Source organism: Myotis brandtii, unplaced genomic scaffold (genome assembly GCF_000412655.1).
Source record: "Myotis brandtii unplaced genomic scaffold, ASM41265v1 scaffold446, whole genome shotgun sequence".
NCBI classification, from domain to species: domain Eukaryota; kingdom Metazoa; phylum Chordata; class Mammalia; order Chiroptera; family Vespertilionidae; genus Myotis; species Myotis brandtii.
This window is the reverse complement of record NW_005367057.1, coordinates 1,237,643-1,252,066: the sequence shown is the minus strand read 5'-3', so window position 1 is coordinate 1,252,066 and position 14,424 is coordinate 1,237,643. Positions and strand designations below refer to the sequence as shown.

The 14,424-nt window shown below is 35.8% G+C and overlaps 1 protein-coding gene across 1 annotated transcript in view; it reads left to right on the top strand.

Annotated features, from left to right (window-relative positions):
* COL24A1 (collagen, type XXIV, alpha 1) overlaps positions 1–14,424 on the top strand; it is a 197,112-nt gene that overhangs the window by 10,961 nt on the left and 171,727 nt on the right. Inside the window, exons 4-5 of the mRNA XM_005874588.2 lie at positions 12,561–12,614; positions 14,053–14,097. Coding sequence (XP_005874650.2) covers positions 12,561–12,614; positions 14,053–14,097 — 99 coding nt within the window. The remainder of the gene's footprint in view (positions 1–12,560; positions 12,615–14,052; positions 14,098–14,424) is intronic.

Sequence of the window (14,424 nt, the reverse complement as noted above, 5' to 3'; positions counted from 1 at the left end):
GGTCCCTCAGCCTGACCTGCACCCTCTCCAATCCAGGAGCCATCAGGGGATGTCCTACTGATGGCTTAGGCCCACTCCCCGTGGTTCTCTGCTCTCTGCAGGGCCTGGCTGCTTCGCCACCACCATGGCAATGAAGCCCTCACACCCCGCTGTCCACTCTCTGTCTATGGGGTCTGTGGGCTTCGCCGCCGCCATGCGGACAAAGTCTCCACACCCCTGCTGTCTGCTCTCTGTCTGCGGGGCCTGGGGGCTTTGCTGCTGCCATCACGCGAACAAAGCCGCCATGCCCCGCTGTCCACTCTCTGTCTGCAGGGCCTGGGGGCTTCGCCACTGCCATGGCGACAAAGCCCCCATGCCCTGCTGTCTGCTCTCAGTGGTGGGGCTGAAAGGACAGGGGGTCTCCAGTGGGGCTGAGGGGACTGGGCACCACCATCTTATGGCTATGGGCACCACCATCTTTGTGACGGCATGAGGGTCAATTTGCATATTCCCTCTTTATCAGATAGGATTATGTACTGTGCATAATTGTATGTGCTCTATCTTCATAGGGCCGGCAATACAGTAGGTCTAGTTACACCAGCATCACCGCAAATATACAAGTAATGTGTTGCACTCTGACTTCAGGATGGCTATGGCAGCATTAGGCAATAGGAATTTTTCAGCTCCAGTATAATCGTATGGGACCACTGCCATATACATGGCCTATTATTGACCAAACATTCTGTGGCACATGATATAGATTTACCATCACTCTTCTGAAGGCATTATTCCAGCTAAAGTGTTTAGTGTACCAAACCGTGCCATGCTTGTCTAAATATCACAGAGCTCTGCATGCTGTTCTTTTTGTCTGGATATTTTTCTATCTTCCTGTGCCCTACTTTATTAGCTAACACCTTCACATCACATATCACATTGTCCAGGGAGCTTTCCCTGTTCCTTCCAAATCTAATCAAGATAACCTTTCTCTGTATTCCTGAAAAAACAATCTATCAAGCACTTTTCTTTATATATATTATAACTGCTGGTTTGCTTATATCTCTATCAGACTGTAAGCTTTTTGAGAGAAGAGACTAATTGATTTTATATATATCACAATAATCACAATATCTATAGCACATAATAGGAGCACAATAGATATTGGCTGAATAGATTAGTGAAAGAATATTAAAAGCTCAGGAGTAGGAGCAGTTTGGGAGGAGGGGAAAAAATAAGTTTGGTTCTGGGTATATTTAGTTTGCAGTACCTTTTTAACATCAAGGCACAAAGTATCACTAATAGTAAAGAAAGCTGAAAAGTACAAATAGTAGCATGAAGGGAAGCTGAGATAGAGATGTAGTATAGAGAATGGAGTTGTGAAATTCTTAGAATGGAGTTGTGAATTTCTTATGTCTATTTTTAGTCATTCACCTGCTGTATACTCGTGAATTTGAACTTGTTACATATATAAACATGTTTATTTATTTATTTATTTATTTATTTATGAATTCTTTATTAGCATTTATTGAGTTTATTCTATGTGTTAGTACAAGTACTAAATGTAGATTATAAAGATTTTTAAACCATGGTCCGTCTCCTGGATAAGGTTACAATTTAGTGAGAATTTTTTTAAAAATCACAAAATGTTGTAAGAATTGCTATGTAAAAAGTTGGTGAAATGCTGTGAGAGCCCAGATAATTGAGCAATAGATTCTGCCTTGGGATATTGGAAATTACTTCAAGAGGAAGTGATAATTGAATTTAATGATTTTAAGCCTATATATCATACTAGGTGAAGTATTAATAGTGATCTTTGAAATTTCCTTCCCATGACTTCCTTTAGTCTTAGGATTACAGTGCTTAAAAATGGGACAAAAGACCTGAAAGCCAGATATTTTCATGAAACCCAAAGATTGAATTTCCAACAAGTAATAATTATTTTGTGGATTACTTTGTCGCCTCATTAGCACCAACAGCATTAGACTAATTTATACACATTACTGAATTCTAAAATACTGTCTAGAAGATATAATTTTATTATCAAAAGAACCAGAATAGTTTAAAGGAAGAAGGATATAATTTTATGTTTTGTAGGTTGAGAAGGATCTGCTTTTGTCTCTCTTCTTGGTCCTTACTGTTTGCCTTGAAATTGTTTAGAAACAGAAAGGAACAGCAAAGCCAAACAGACTGACCCTGTTAGCATGATGTGTTTCTTTAGTTGTGTACACTGTATCATGGAAGCATCTTTAAACTAACTTTATTTTTATATATGGGTATTGATTGGGAAGTAGGCTATAGAAGGTGGTCATCAGGAAAATCATGTCCACTGTACTTGAAATACGTGGTTGCCCTATTTGCAAACAAATTGGGTTCTTTCCAGAGCAATTTGGCATAACTATAAAGAAACCTTTTATTTTTTCTTCATTTTCTGCTAGTTGACTAAAAGACTAAAACTACAATTAGAAACTTGTGTTAATTATGGTTCTATTAATTACGGGGTTGTGTGTGTATATGTGTGTGTGTGTGTGTGTGTGTGTGTGTGTGTGTGTGTGTAGACACAAAACACTTCAGCAAACCTTCTTGTGAGCTGAGCTACCCAATTTGGAAATATGCTTTCAAGTATCCCATAACATTAGCAAAACCACATCCTTTGCTGTTTACAGCAAAAACTGACTACCGGTCTCTGTTTTCCAGTTAACAGAGAAATTTTTTGTTGCTACAATGGTTTGTATTGTTTCTTTGGCTATGGAAATAAGGATGGTAAAAGGCTGTTATTGTCTATTACATAACATCTCTGATAAATTATTAGAGAATAACTTCAGTTTGTCAGGTTATGTTACAGAATATATAGAGATAAATTTTACATTGAACTATTAAAATATGTGTTTACCTGGATGGAAGTGTGCTAATTTGGTAAAAGGAAAATGCTTAACTCTAAATATTTCCCTGAGATGATCTCAATTCAGTCTTGAAGGTTTACATTCCATACACTAAATCAAGATATTTATACACAGATTTCTTATATTAACCATTTTATCCTCCTGGCAGCATTTAGTCAGCTAGAAATATTTATTGAGTTTGTATAATGGGAATGTATTGTGTTCAGAAATATTTATTGAGTTGGTTAAGCAATTACTTGGTTTTCTGTCTACTAAGAACTTATAATCCTCTGAAAACATGAGATTTCTATGTGAAAAGTTAAATGCATTACTAAGCAGCATGTAATAGGTGAATTATAAGGACCCCAGAAGAGAGAATAACTTATGTGGCTATTTTTCTGAGAAATTTCTTTTAAAATTAGGATTTTAGTTGGGTGGGTTGGATTTGGCCATGCAGAGCCAATGGATAAGAGATCCCACGCCCAGCCAGCGCGGCTCAGTGCTTGAGCATCGATCTATGAACCAGGAGAGAAATGTCTATTCAAAGTTCTTTACCTATTATTTTAATTGCATTATTTAGTTTTTACTATTGGGTTATAGGAGTTTCTTATATTTTTTATAAATTAAACCATTATCAGATTTATGGTTCACAAATATTTTCTCTCATTCTGTAGGTTGACTTTTCATTGATGTTTCTACCTCTCTCTCCCTCTCCCTCTCCCTTCCTCTCTGAAATTAATAAACATATATTTAAAAAAAAAAAGAGATCCCAGGCAATAGGTTCAAAGTGGATACAAGTTTGCAGGGCAGAAGTAAAACCACCTGACTTAAAAGAAAAGTTAGGAGGCAGATAGTGACAGATATTAAATATAAATCTGAGATGTTTCAATGCTAATAAACCCATGGAAGACTTTTTTATATTGTGGTTAAAACATATAACATGAAATGTACTCTCCTATATTTTTAATAGTACAGTACAGTATTACTAACCATGTGCATATTATTGTACAGTTTAGATCTCTAAACTGTTTTTTTTTCCTTGTGTGACTGAAAGTCTATACCATTGAACAGCAATTTCCCCCAACCCCTGTCAACCACCATTCTACATTCTAGTTCTACAAATATCACTACTTTTTATATCTCATATAAGTAAAGTAATTTAAAATAAAATAAAGTTCTGTGACTGGCTTATTTCACTTAGCATAAGGTCTTCAAGGTTCACCCATGTAGTAGCATATGTCAAAATTTCCTTCTTTTTTTTAAAGATTGAATAACAAATCATTTTCTAGTAGTCCCAAAATTCACATTTTCTTTACTCATTCATCTATCCATCAGTGGACATTTTGGTTGTTTCCACCTATAGGATATTTTAAATCATGCTGAAATTAGCATGGGAGTGTATGTAGATAGCACTTTGAAATCCCATTTTTAATTTTTTTTTTATAAATAACCAGAGGTGAGATGACTGGATCACATAGTAGTTCTATTTCTAATTTTTGGAGTAACCCCATACCGTTTTTCCTAGTGGCTGCACCATTTTACATTCTCACCAACAGTGCACAGCATTCCAATTTTTCTACATCCTACCAGTATTTATTATTTTCTATTTGTATGTGGGTTTTTATTTTATTATAGTAGCCATTCTAACAGGTGTGAGGTGGTAGGTTTTCGATTGTGGCTTTGATTTGCATTTCCCTGATGATTATTGATGTTGAGTATTTTTACATACACCTGTTGGTCATTTGTATGTTTTATTTGGAGAAATGTCTATTCAAAGTTCTTTACCTATTATTTTAATTGCATTATTTAGTTTTTACTATTGGGTTATAGGAGTTTCTTATATTTTTTATAAATTAAACCATTATCAGATTTATGGTTCACAAATATTTTCTCTCATTCTGTAGGTTGACTTTTCACTCTATTGATTGTTTTTTATTTATTAACTAGAGGCCCGGTGCACGAAATTTGTGCACTGGGGGAGGGGGGAATCCCTCAGCCCGGCCTGTGCCCTCTCACAGTCTGGGACCCCTCGCTCCTTACCGCCCGCCTGCTTGCTGCTCCCTACCATTCGGCTCGCTGCTCCTCAGTGCTGCCGCGGAGGTTCCTGCCACCTCCGCTGCACTCACCAGCCATGATCCCGGCTTCTGGATGAGCAGCACTCCCCCTGAGGGTACTCATTGTACCTCCAGGCCCTGGTTGGTGTGGATCAGTAGTTAGAGTGTCCTCCCACGCACTAAAGGGTCATGAGTTCGATTCCAGGTGAGGGCACATACACAGGTTGTGGGTTGCTTGGGCAACTGATTGATGTTTCTCTTTCTCTTTCCCTCTCCCTTCCTCTCTCTCTAGAATCAATGAAAAGAACATATCCTTAGAGGAGGACTTAAAAAGAAAAAAAAAAATGCTGGTTTGGTTCAGTGGATAGTGCTTCTGCAGGCAGACTGAAGGGTACCAGGTTGGATTCCAATCGAAGGCATATACCTGGGTTGCCGGCTTAATCCAGGGCCCTGGTCGGGGATTCAGCAAATACTAGGTGAAGTATTAATAGTGATCTTTGAAACTTCCTTCCCATGACTTCCTTTAGTCTTAGAATTACAGTGCTTAAAAATGGGACAAAAGACCTGAAAGCCAGATATTTTCATGAAACCCAAAGATTGAATTTCCAACAAGTAATAATTATTTTGTGGATTACTTTGTCGCCTCATTAGCACCAACAGCATTAGACTAATTTATACACATTACTGAATTCTAAAATACTGTCTAGAAGATATAATTTTATTATCAAAAGAACCAGAATAGTTTAAAGGAAGAAGGATATAATTTTATGTTTTGTAGGTTGAGAAGGATCTGCTTTTGTCTCTCTTCTTGGTCCTTACTGTTTGCCTTGAAATTGTTTAGAAACAGAAAGGAACAGCAAAGCCAAACAGACTGACCCTGTTAGCATGATGTGTTTCTTTAGTTGTGTACACTGTATCATGGAAGCATCTTTAAACTAACTTTATTTTTATATATGGGTATTGATTGAGAAGTAGGTTATAGAAGGTGGTCATCAGGAAAATCATGTCCACTGTACTTGAAATACGTGGTTGCCCTATTTGCAAACAAATTGGGTTCTTTCCAGAGCAATTTGGCATAGCTTTAAAGAAACCTTTTATTTTTTCTTCATTTTCTGCCAGTTGACTAAAAGACTAAAACTACAATTAGAAACTTGTGTTAATTATGATTCTATTAATTATGGGGTTGTGTGTGTATATATATATGTGTGTGTGTGTGTGTGTGTGTAGACACAAAACACTTCAGCAAACCTTCTTGTGAGCTGAGCTACCCAATTTGGAAATATGCTTTCAAGTATCCCATAACATTAGCAAAACCACATCCTTTGCTGTTTACAGCAAAAACTGACTACCGGTCTCTGTTTTCCAGTTAACAGAGAAATTTTTTGTTGCTACAATGGTTTGTATTGTTTCTTTGGCTATGGAAATAAGGATGGTAAAAGGCTGTTATTGTCTATTACATAACATCTCTGATAAATTATTAGAGAATAACTTCAGTTTGTCAGGTTATGTTACAGAATATATAGAGATAAATTTTACATTGAACTATTAAAATATGTGTTTACCTGGATGGAAGTGTGCTAATTTGGTAAAAGGAAAATGCTTAACTCTAAATATTTCCCTGAGATGATCTCAATTCAGTCTTGAAGGTTTACATTCCATACACTAAATCAAGATATTTATACACAGATTTCTTATATTAACCATTTTATCCTCCTGGCAGCATTTAGTCAGCTAGAAATATTTATTGAGTTTGTATAATGGGAATGTATTGTGTTCAGAAATATTTATTGAGTTGGTTAAGCAATTACTTGGTTTTCTGTCTACTAAGAACTTATAATCCTCTGAAAACATGAGATTTCTATGTGAAAAGTTAAATGCATTACTAAGCAGCATGTAATAGGTGAATTATAAGGACCCCAGAAGAGAGAATAACTTATGTGGCTATTTTTCTGAGAAATTTCTTTTAAAATTAGGATTTTAGTTGGGTGGGTTGGATTTGGCCATGCAGAGCCAATGGATAAGAGATCCCACGCCCAGCCAGCGCGGCTCAGTGCTTGAGCATCGATCTATGAACCAGGAGATCACGGGTTCGATTCCCAGCCAGGGCACATACCTAGGTTGCGGCTCAATCCCCAGTAAGGGGTGTGCAGGAGGCAGCTGATCAATGATTCTCATCATTGATGTTTCTACCTCTCTCTCCCTCTCCCTCTCCCTTCCTCTCTGAAATTAATAAACATATATTTAAAAAAAAAAAGAGATCCCAGGCAATAGGTTCAAAGTGGATACAAGTTTGCAGGGCAGAAGTAAAACCACCTGACTTAAAAGAAAAGTTAGGAGGCAGATAGTGACAGATATTAAATATAAATCTGAGATGTTTCAATGCTAATAAACCCATGGAAGACTTTTTTATATTGTGGTTAAAACATATAACATGAAATGTACTCTCCTATATTTTTAACAGTACAGTACAGTATTACTAACCATGTGCATATTATAGTACAGTTTAGATCTCTAAACCGTTTTTTTTTCTTGTGTGACTGAAAGTCTACAATTGAACAGCAATTTCCCCCAACCCCTCTGAACCACCATTCTACATTCTAGTTCTACAAATATCACTACTTTTTATATCTCATATAAGTCAAGTAATTTAAAATAAAAAAGTTCTGTGACTGGCTTATTTCACTTAGCATAAGGTCTTCAAGGTTCACCTATGTAATAGCATATGTCAAAATTTCCTTCTTTTTTTAAAGATTGAATAACAAATCATTTTCTAGTAGTACCAAAATAAACATTTTCTTTACTCTTTCATCTATCCATCAATGGACATTTTTATTGTTTCCACCTATAAGATATTGTAAATCATGCTGAAATGAGCATGGGAGTGTATATAGATAGCACTTCAAAATCCCGTTTTTAATTTTTTTTTTTTTTATAAATAACCAGAGGTGGGATGACTGGATCACATAGTAGTTCTATTTCTAATTTTTGGAGTAACCCCATACCGTTTTTCCTAGTGGCTGCACCATTTTACATTCTCACCAATAGTGCACAGCATTCCAATTTTTCTACATCCTAGCCAGTATTGGGACTAGAGGCCCAGTGCATGAAATTCATGCACAGATAAGGTCCCTAGGCCTGGCCAGCAATCAGGGCCAATCAGGTTCCCCGCCTCCCTGCCTCCTGCCTCCTACTTCCCTCGCTCTCTCAGTGCCCCACTGCTGCCACTGTTCACCAGCCATGTTCTGCACCACCCCCTGGTGGTCAGGGGTCACAGATCCAGGTCCCGGACTGCGGACAGCCTCCCATGGTGCCCCCGGCCCGGCAGGGTCACTAATCCAGGTCCTGGGACTGCGAACAGCCTCAAGCACTGCCACCCCACTCGCGAGGACATGGATCCAGGTCTCAGACAACAGACAGCCTCAAGCACTGCTGCCCCCCATCTGGCAGGGTCACAGATCTGGGTCCTGGGACTGCGGACAGCCTTACATATCTCCCTGATTAGCCAATGGGAAGGGTAGCGGTCGTACGCCAATTACCATGTTTCTCTTTTATTAGTGTAGATAGTATCCATTCTAACAGGTGTGCGGTGGTAGGTTTTTCATTGTGGCTTTGATTTGCATTTCCCTGTTCATTATTAATGTTGAGTATTTTTACATATACCTGTTGGTCATTTGTATGTTTTATTTGGAAAAATGTCTATTCAAAGTTCTTTACCTATTATTTTAATTGGATTATTTAGTTTTTACTATTGGGTTATAGGAGTTTCTTATATTTTTATAAATTAAACCATTATCAGGTTCCATGGTGCCTCAGAGATAGCAGAAACTCAATAAATTGTTGTTGAATGAACTAGATTTAACAACATGAAGAGGTTTTTATTTAATAAAATATAGATAATAGGGAACATGGATTTTATAAGATTTATACTTTTGTGTAGCTTTAGCCCTCTCCTTCTATATAACAAGTACTCAAGAAATGTTGGAATGAATAAAAATTTTATATTATCTGTCATAAATAAAGATAAAGAGTAATCAAGCAAAAATAATGGTACTTACTTTGGACTGTGATAAATTGTGTCCACTTAAAAATAGGGCAACTTACAGTCTCTCTTACTTACGTACTTGCTGTGTTCCAGCCAAACTACATTACTTAAACCTCCTCACTTGGATCATGTGGTCTTGGGTCTCTAAATATCACATATGGGTTCAAGCTATGTTCATCCCCTCTACCTTCACTTAGCGAATACAAACATTTCCCCCCATGCCTTGTCCATAGGCCTCTATATAATTTAGAGCAACTCCTACTGTGGTGATTCGACATACAATGAGATTTCATACTATAATTTTCATGACACTGTACTTTTGTTAGTTTAAAATGTGTATTAATTTGATATAGTACCATCTGTCTACTTTTGCCTTTATTGCCTGTGCATTTAGTGTCATATACAAGAAATCATTGCCAAATCCAATGTCCTCAACCTTTCCCCTGTGTTTGCTTCTAGGAGTTTTATAGTTTTAGTCTTCCATTTAAGTCTTTAACTCATTTTGAGTTCATTTCTGTAAGGTATAAAGTAAGAGTCCAATTTCATTTTTATCCAGTTTTCCCAATGTTATTGATGAAACTGTGCTTTCATCACAGTGTAGTCTTGTCACAGATCATTTGTCCATACATGCCAGGGTTATTTTCTGGGCTCTCTATGCTGTTCTACTGGCTGATATATCTACCTTTATGTCAAAACCACACTGTCTTGATTACTGTTGTTTTAGAATATGTTTTGAAATCAGGAAGTATGAGGCCTCCAACTTTGTTCTTCTCTTCAACATTCTTTTGGCTATTCAGGAACCCTTGATATTCTGTATGAATTTTAAGGTAGTTTTTTTTTTGTTTGTTTTTTGTTTTTTTTCTGTCTGCAAAGAATGCCTTTTGGGATTTGTATATGGATTGCATTGAATCTATAGATAACTTTGGGTAGTATGGACATTTTAGCAATGTTAAGTGTTTCAGTTCATGAACATGGGATGTCTTTCCATTGAGTCCTCTTTAATTTCTCTCAGCAATGTTTTGTCGTTTTTTATTGTATAAGTCTTTCACCCCTTAAGTTCATTCCTAAATATTTTATTCTTTTTTTATGTTATGGTAAATTAGATTGTTTTCTTTATTTCCTTTTTTAATTATTTGTTGTTAGTGTATAGAAACACAACTACTTTTTTATGCTATGTATTTTGCAACTTTGCTAAATTGGTTTATTCTAAAAAAAATTTTGTAGAATCTTTAGGAGTTTCTATATATAAGATCCTGTCATCTGCAAACAAAAATTTTACTTTTTCTTTTCCTATTTGGTTGCCTTATTTTCGTTTTCTTGACAAATTGGTCTAGGTAGGACTTCTAGTACTATCCTATATAATAAAAACCTAATACCATTGAGTCCTCTTTAATTTCTCTCAGCAATGTTTTGTAGTTTTTTATTGTATAAGTCTTTCACCCCTTGGTTAAGTTCATTCCTAAATATTTTATTCTTTTTTTATGTTATTGTAAATTAGATTGTTTTCTTTATTTCCCTTTTTAATTATTTGTTGTTAGTGTATAGAAACACAGCTACTTTTTGTATGCTATGTATTTTGCAACTTTGATAAATTGGTTTATTCTAAAAAATTTTTTGTAGAATCTTTAGGAGTTCTACATATAAGATTCTGTCATCTGCAAACAAAAATTTTACTTTTTCTTTTCCTATTTGGTTGCCTTATTTTCGTTTTCTTGACAAATTGGTCTAGGTAGGACTTCTAGTACTATCCTATATAATAAAAACCTAATACGCTAAGTGTCCGGTTGTCTGGTCAGCCGTTCAACCAATCAAAGCGTAGTATGTTAATGATATGCTAAGGCTGCTCACCTGCTCACTATAACGTTCACTGACCACCAGGGTGCAGATGCTCCGACCGGTAGGTTAGTTTGCTACTGGGCCGGCCAATCAGGACTGAGCAAGATGGGCTGGACTCGCCCTCCCACGGTCCCTCCCCTGCTGCTAACCTCCCGCATCCCTCCCCAGCCCTGATCATGCGCCAGTGGGGTCCCTTGGCCAAGCCTGAGCCCTCTCGAAATCCAGGACCCCTCGGGGGATGTCGGAGAGCCAGTTTTGGCCCGATCCCACGGGCCAAGCTGAGGGACCCCACTGATGCACGAATTCGTGCAGTGGGCCTCTGTTGTTGAATAAAAGTGGTTAGAGTGAGCATCCTTGCTTTGTTCCTGACTTTTCAAGAAAGCTTGCAGTTTTTCACTGTTGAGTATGATATAAACTGTGGATTTTTCATATTTGTCCTTTATTATGTTGAGATAATTTCCTTCTATTTTTAGTTTGTTGAGGTTTTTATCATGAAAGGTTATTACATTTTATCAAATGCTTTTCTGCATGTTATTTTTGTTCTTTATTCTGTTAATGTGGTGTATCACATTTATTTTAATATGTTAAAAAATCCTCACACCTCAGCTATAAATCCCATTTAATTATGATGTATGATCCTTTAATGTGTTATTGAATTAGTTTTGCTAGTATTTTTTTTAGGATTTTTGCTTCTATACTCATCAGAGCCATTGGTCTGTAATTTTTTTCCTTGCAGTGTCTTTGTCTGGCTTTGGTATCAGGCTGGCCCCATAGAATAAGTTGTCTGTAAGAGTTTGAAAAGTATTTACATGAATTATTCTTTAAATGTTGTGTAGAATTCTCCAGTGAAGTCATCTGGTCCCAGGCTTATTTTAGGGGTGAATGTGGGGAATTGATTACTAATTTAATATCCTCAATAGTTATAGATCTGTTCAGATTTTGTATTTCTCTATGATTCAGTTTTGGTAGGTTGTATGTTTCTAGGAATTTTATTTATTCCTTCTAGGTAATCCCATTTGTTGTTATGTAATTGTTCATATTAGTCTCTTATGATTCTTTTTATTTCTGTGCCATTAGTTCTATTGTCCCCTCTGAATAAGAAAAATGTTACCATGTTGAGAAAGATGTATAGGGTATTTTCTGAAATAGGAATATATTTTTAAGTTATTTCAATCAATTTTTATTCAGTGAGTATTTGATTTTTAACAGCATGCATTTTGATTCTCAAAAGATTTTCTTTTAATTTTGAAATTCCTAATCATGTTCAGATTGTTAGTTTATTTTATTATTTGCCTTTTACCAGCTTGTATCATGAAGGGAGATTATTTGAAGAGCATTTAGTATATGAATGATTTATTCCAGACTCTGTTGGTCTCTTAACAAATTAAAACATTACATAACCCCTCTATCTATTTTCAGACTTTGTAAATCCTCTATTATGTATTTATTGTACTATTATCTTATTAACAACGAGACATATTGCTTTAAATTTAGAAATACTTTTTCTGAAAAAGGTGTCTCATTGAAGAGTAGTACACTGGGCAGATTATTTGAACACTAACATACTGTTTAAAATAAGTTTATCCTATGTTTCACAACTTTTTGTATGCTCTGTAGTTTTCTGCTCATCTACCCACTCACCCCATTTTGATAACCTCCTAATGGGAAATGAATGGTACTAAATAGTATTGCCAATCTCCAGATTAATGCTGATTGAAAAAATATTAATTGAGCTAAAGTTCTCATTATGTGTGCTTATGTTGTTTTTTATAGGGAGTCCTTGGAAATAGAGGGCCTCCTGGACCTCCTGGTCTCAAAGGAACTCAGGTATGGAGGAAATAAATATCCAATCAGCAATTTTTTGTTTAGTCTTTCCCCTTTTAATTTTTGTGGTAAATTAGTTTTTGCTTAAAGAAAACATTGCTTTTCTGTCAATTTTTGCCTTAGAGGATTTCAAGTTACCATTTTATACTAGCAGTTGTGCGATGGGATTTGGAGTCATTCTGCAGTGTTCTGAATTCATTAAATGATTTATGTCAGTGGACTCCATGGAACATCTGAAGAATCTGAGCCTAGAATCTCACTTATATGTAGTAGAATTTATATTTACTATTTTTGTCCATTTTATATTTGTGACCCAATAAATTATGTTTTTATTGAATTGTGAATCGAGCAAAATGTTTTTTAACTAAATAAGAATATATAATTCTAGAAAGGTCTGTATATATTCTTCAGATGTGGTAACATAAACTTTTATTTGAAGGTAAAAAATCAGTATACTAATATTTAGAAAACATGTCAATAAATGGAATAAAAACTGTTATTACTTTTTTATTTTCTTAAAGAATAATGTATAAAAATTTAGCTTTAGGAATTTCTTGACCTGGCTAGTGTGGCTCAGTCGGTTGGCACATCATTCTATGCAATGGAAGGTCTCAGGTTCGATTCTTGGTCAGGTTACATACCCAGGTTGTGGGTTTAATACCTGGTCGGAGTGCATATGGGAGCTATCTGAATGTTGGTCTCTCACATCGATGTTTCTCTTGCTCTCTCTTCCTCTCTCTCTAACATCAATAAAAACATATCCTTGTGTGAGGATTAAAGAAAATTATTTTTCTATGCTCCTTTATTCTCTATTCACCTATACAGTTTTTGTATGCACAGATTTTATATTTTATGAAATTATAACTAATTTGACCCCAAGAATATTGGACCTGTAAATTATTCAAGAAGAAACTCTGGACATTAACCCCATTTGGGTATGATTCTATATATCTTTGTATCTCTGTGGCTTAAGACAGAACTAAGACTCAAAAAGATATTTGTTGAATGAATGAACTGCCAAGTGCAAATATATTCTGTACCAATAATTTTTAATATACAAATGCATATTGATTCTATCTATTAAAAACTTGATTGAGTTCCTCTCTGTATCAGAGAGATATTGAGTCCAAGAAGGTAATCCTTAATTCATGGTCTTAATTTAAATCCTAATTTTATGATACTCTAATCATTTTCACTGTTATTCACTCTCATTTTTCTATATATAACTTATATCATCCACTAATTTAAAAATAATCCAACAGTACATGTCTCTTTTAGAGTAGATGTGGGGTTGTCAAAGAAAAAATTAAAATACAAAAAAAATCACAGAATTATTTTCATCATGTCTAAGAATGAGCTTCAGATTTCAAAATAAATAGAGAGAATAGGATTTATATTTTTAATACTTATTTTAGGCCATGATATGTTTGGATTTTTTAAGGGAGAAGAAGGACCAATGGGACCCGTTGGAGAACTGGGGCCACGAGTAAGTATCATATAAATAATTTTCAAAAAAAATAAGTTAAAAAGGGAAAAAATGTAGTACTTTCAACAATAAAGATTTTTTTAACTGTTCCTCTTAAAACAACTATTCTATGAATGTTTTTCAATAGCACCAAATTTTGTTATAGCAAAGGATAAAAATGAAAACAAATTATAGCCAAACAATACCCCCAAATAAAATAGGCCTGGTCACACCCAACTGCCCTCCCCTGCTGGCCCAATCGCCCCCAACAGTCGGACATCCCTCAAGGGGTCCCAGATTGGAAAGGGTGCAGGCCGGGCTGAGGGACAGCCCCCACCCCCCTCCTGT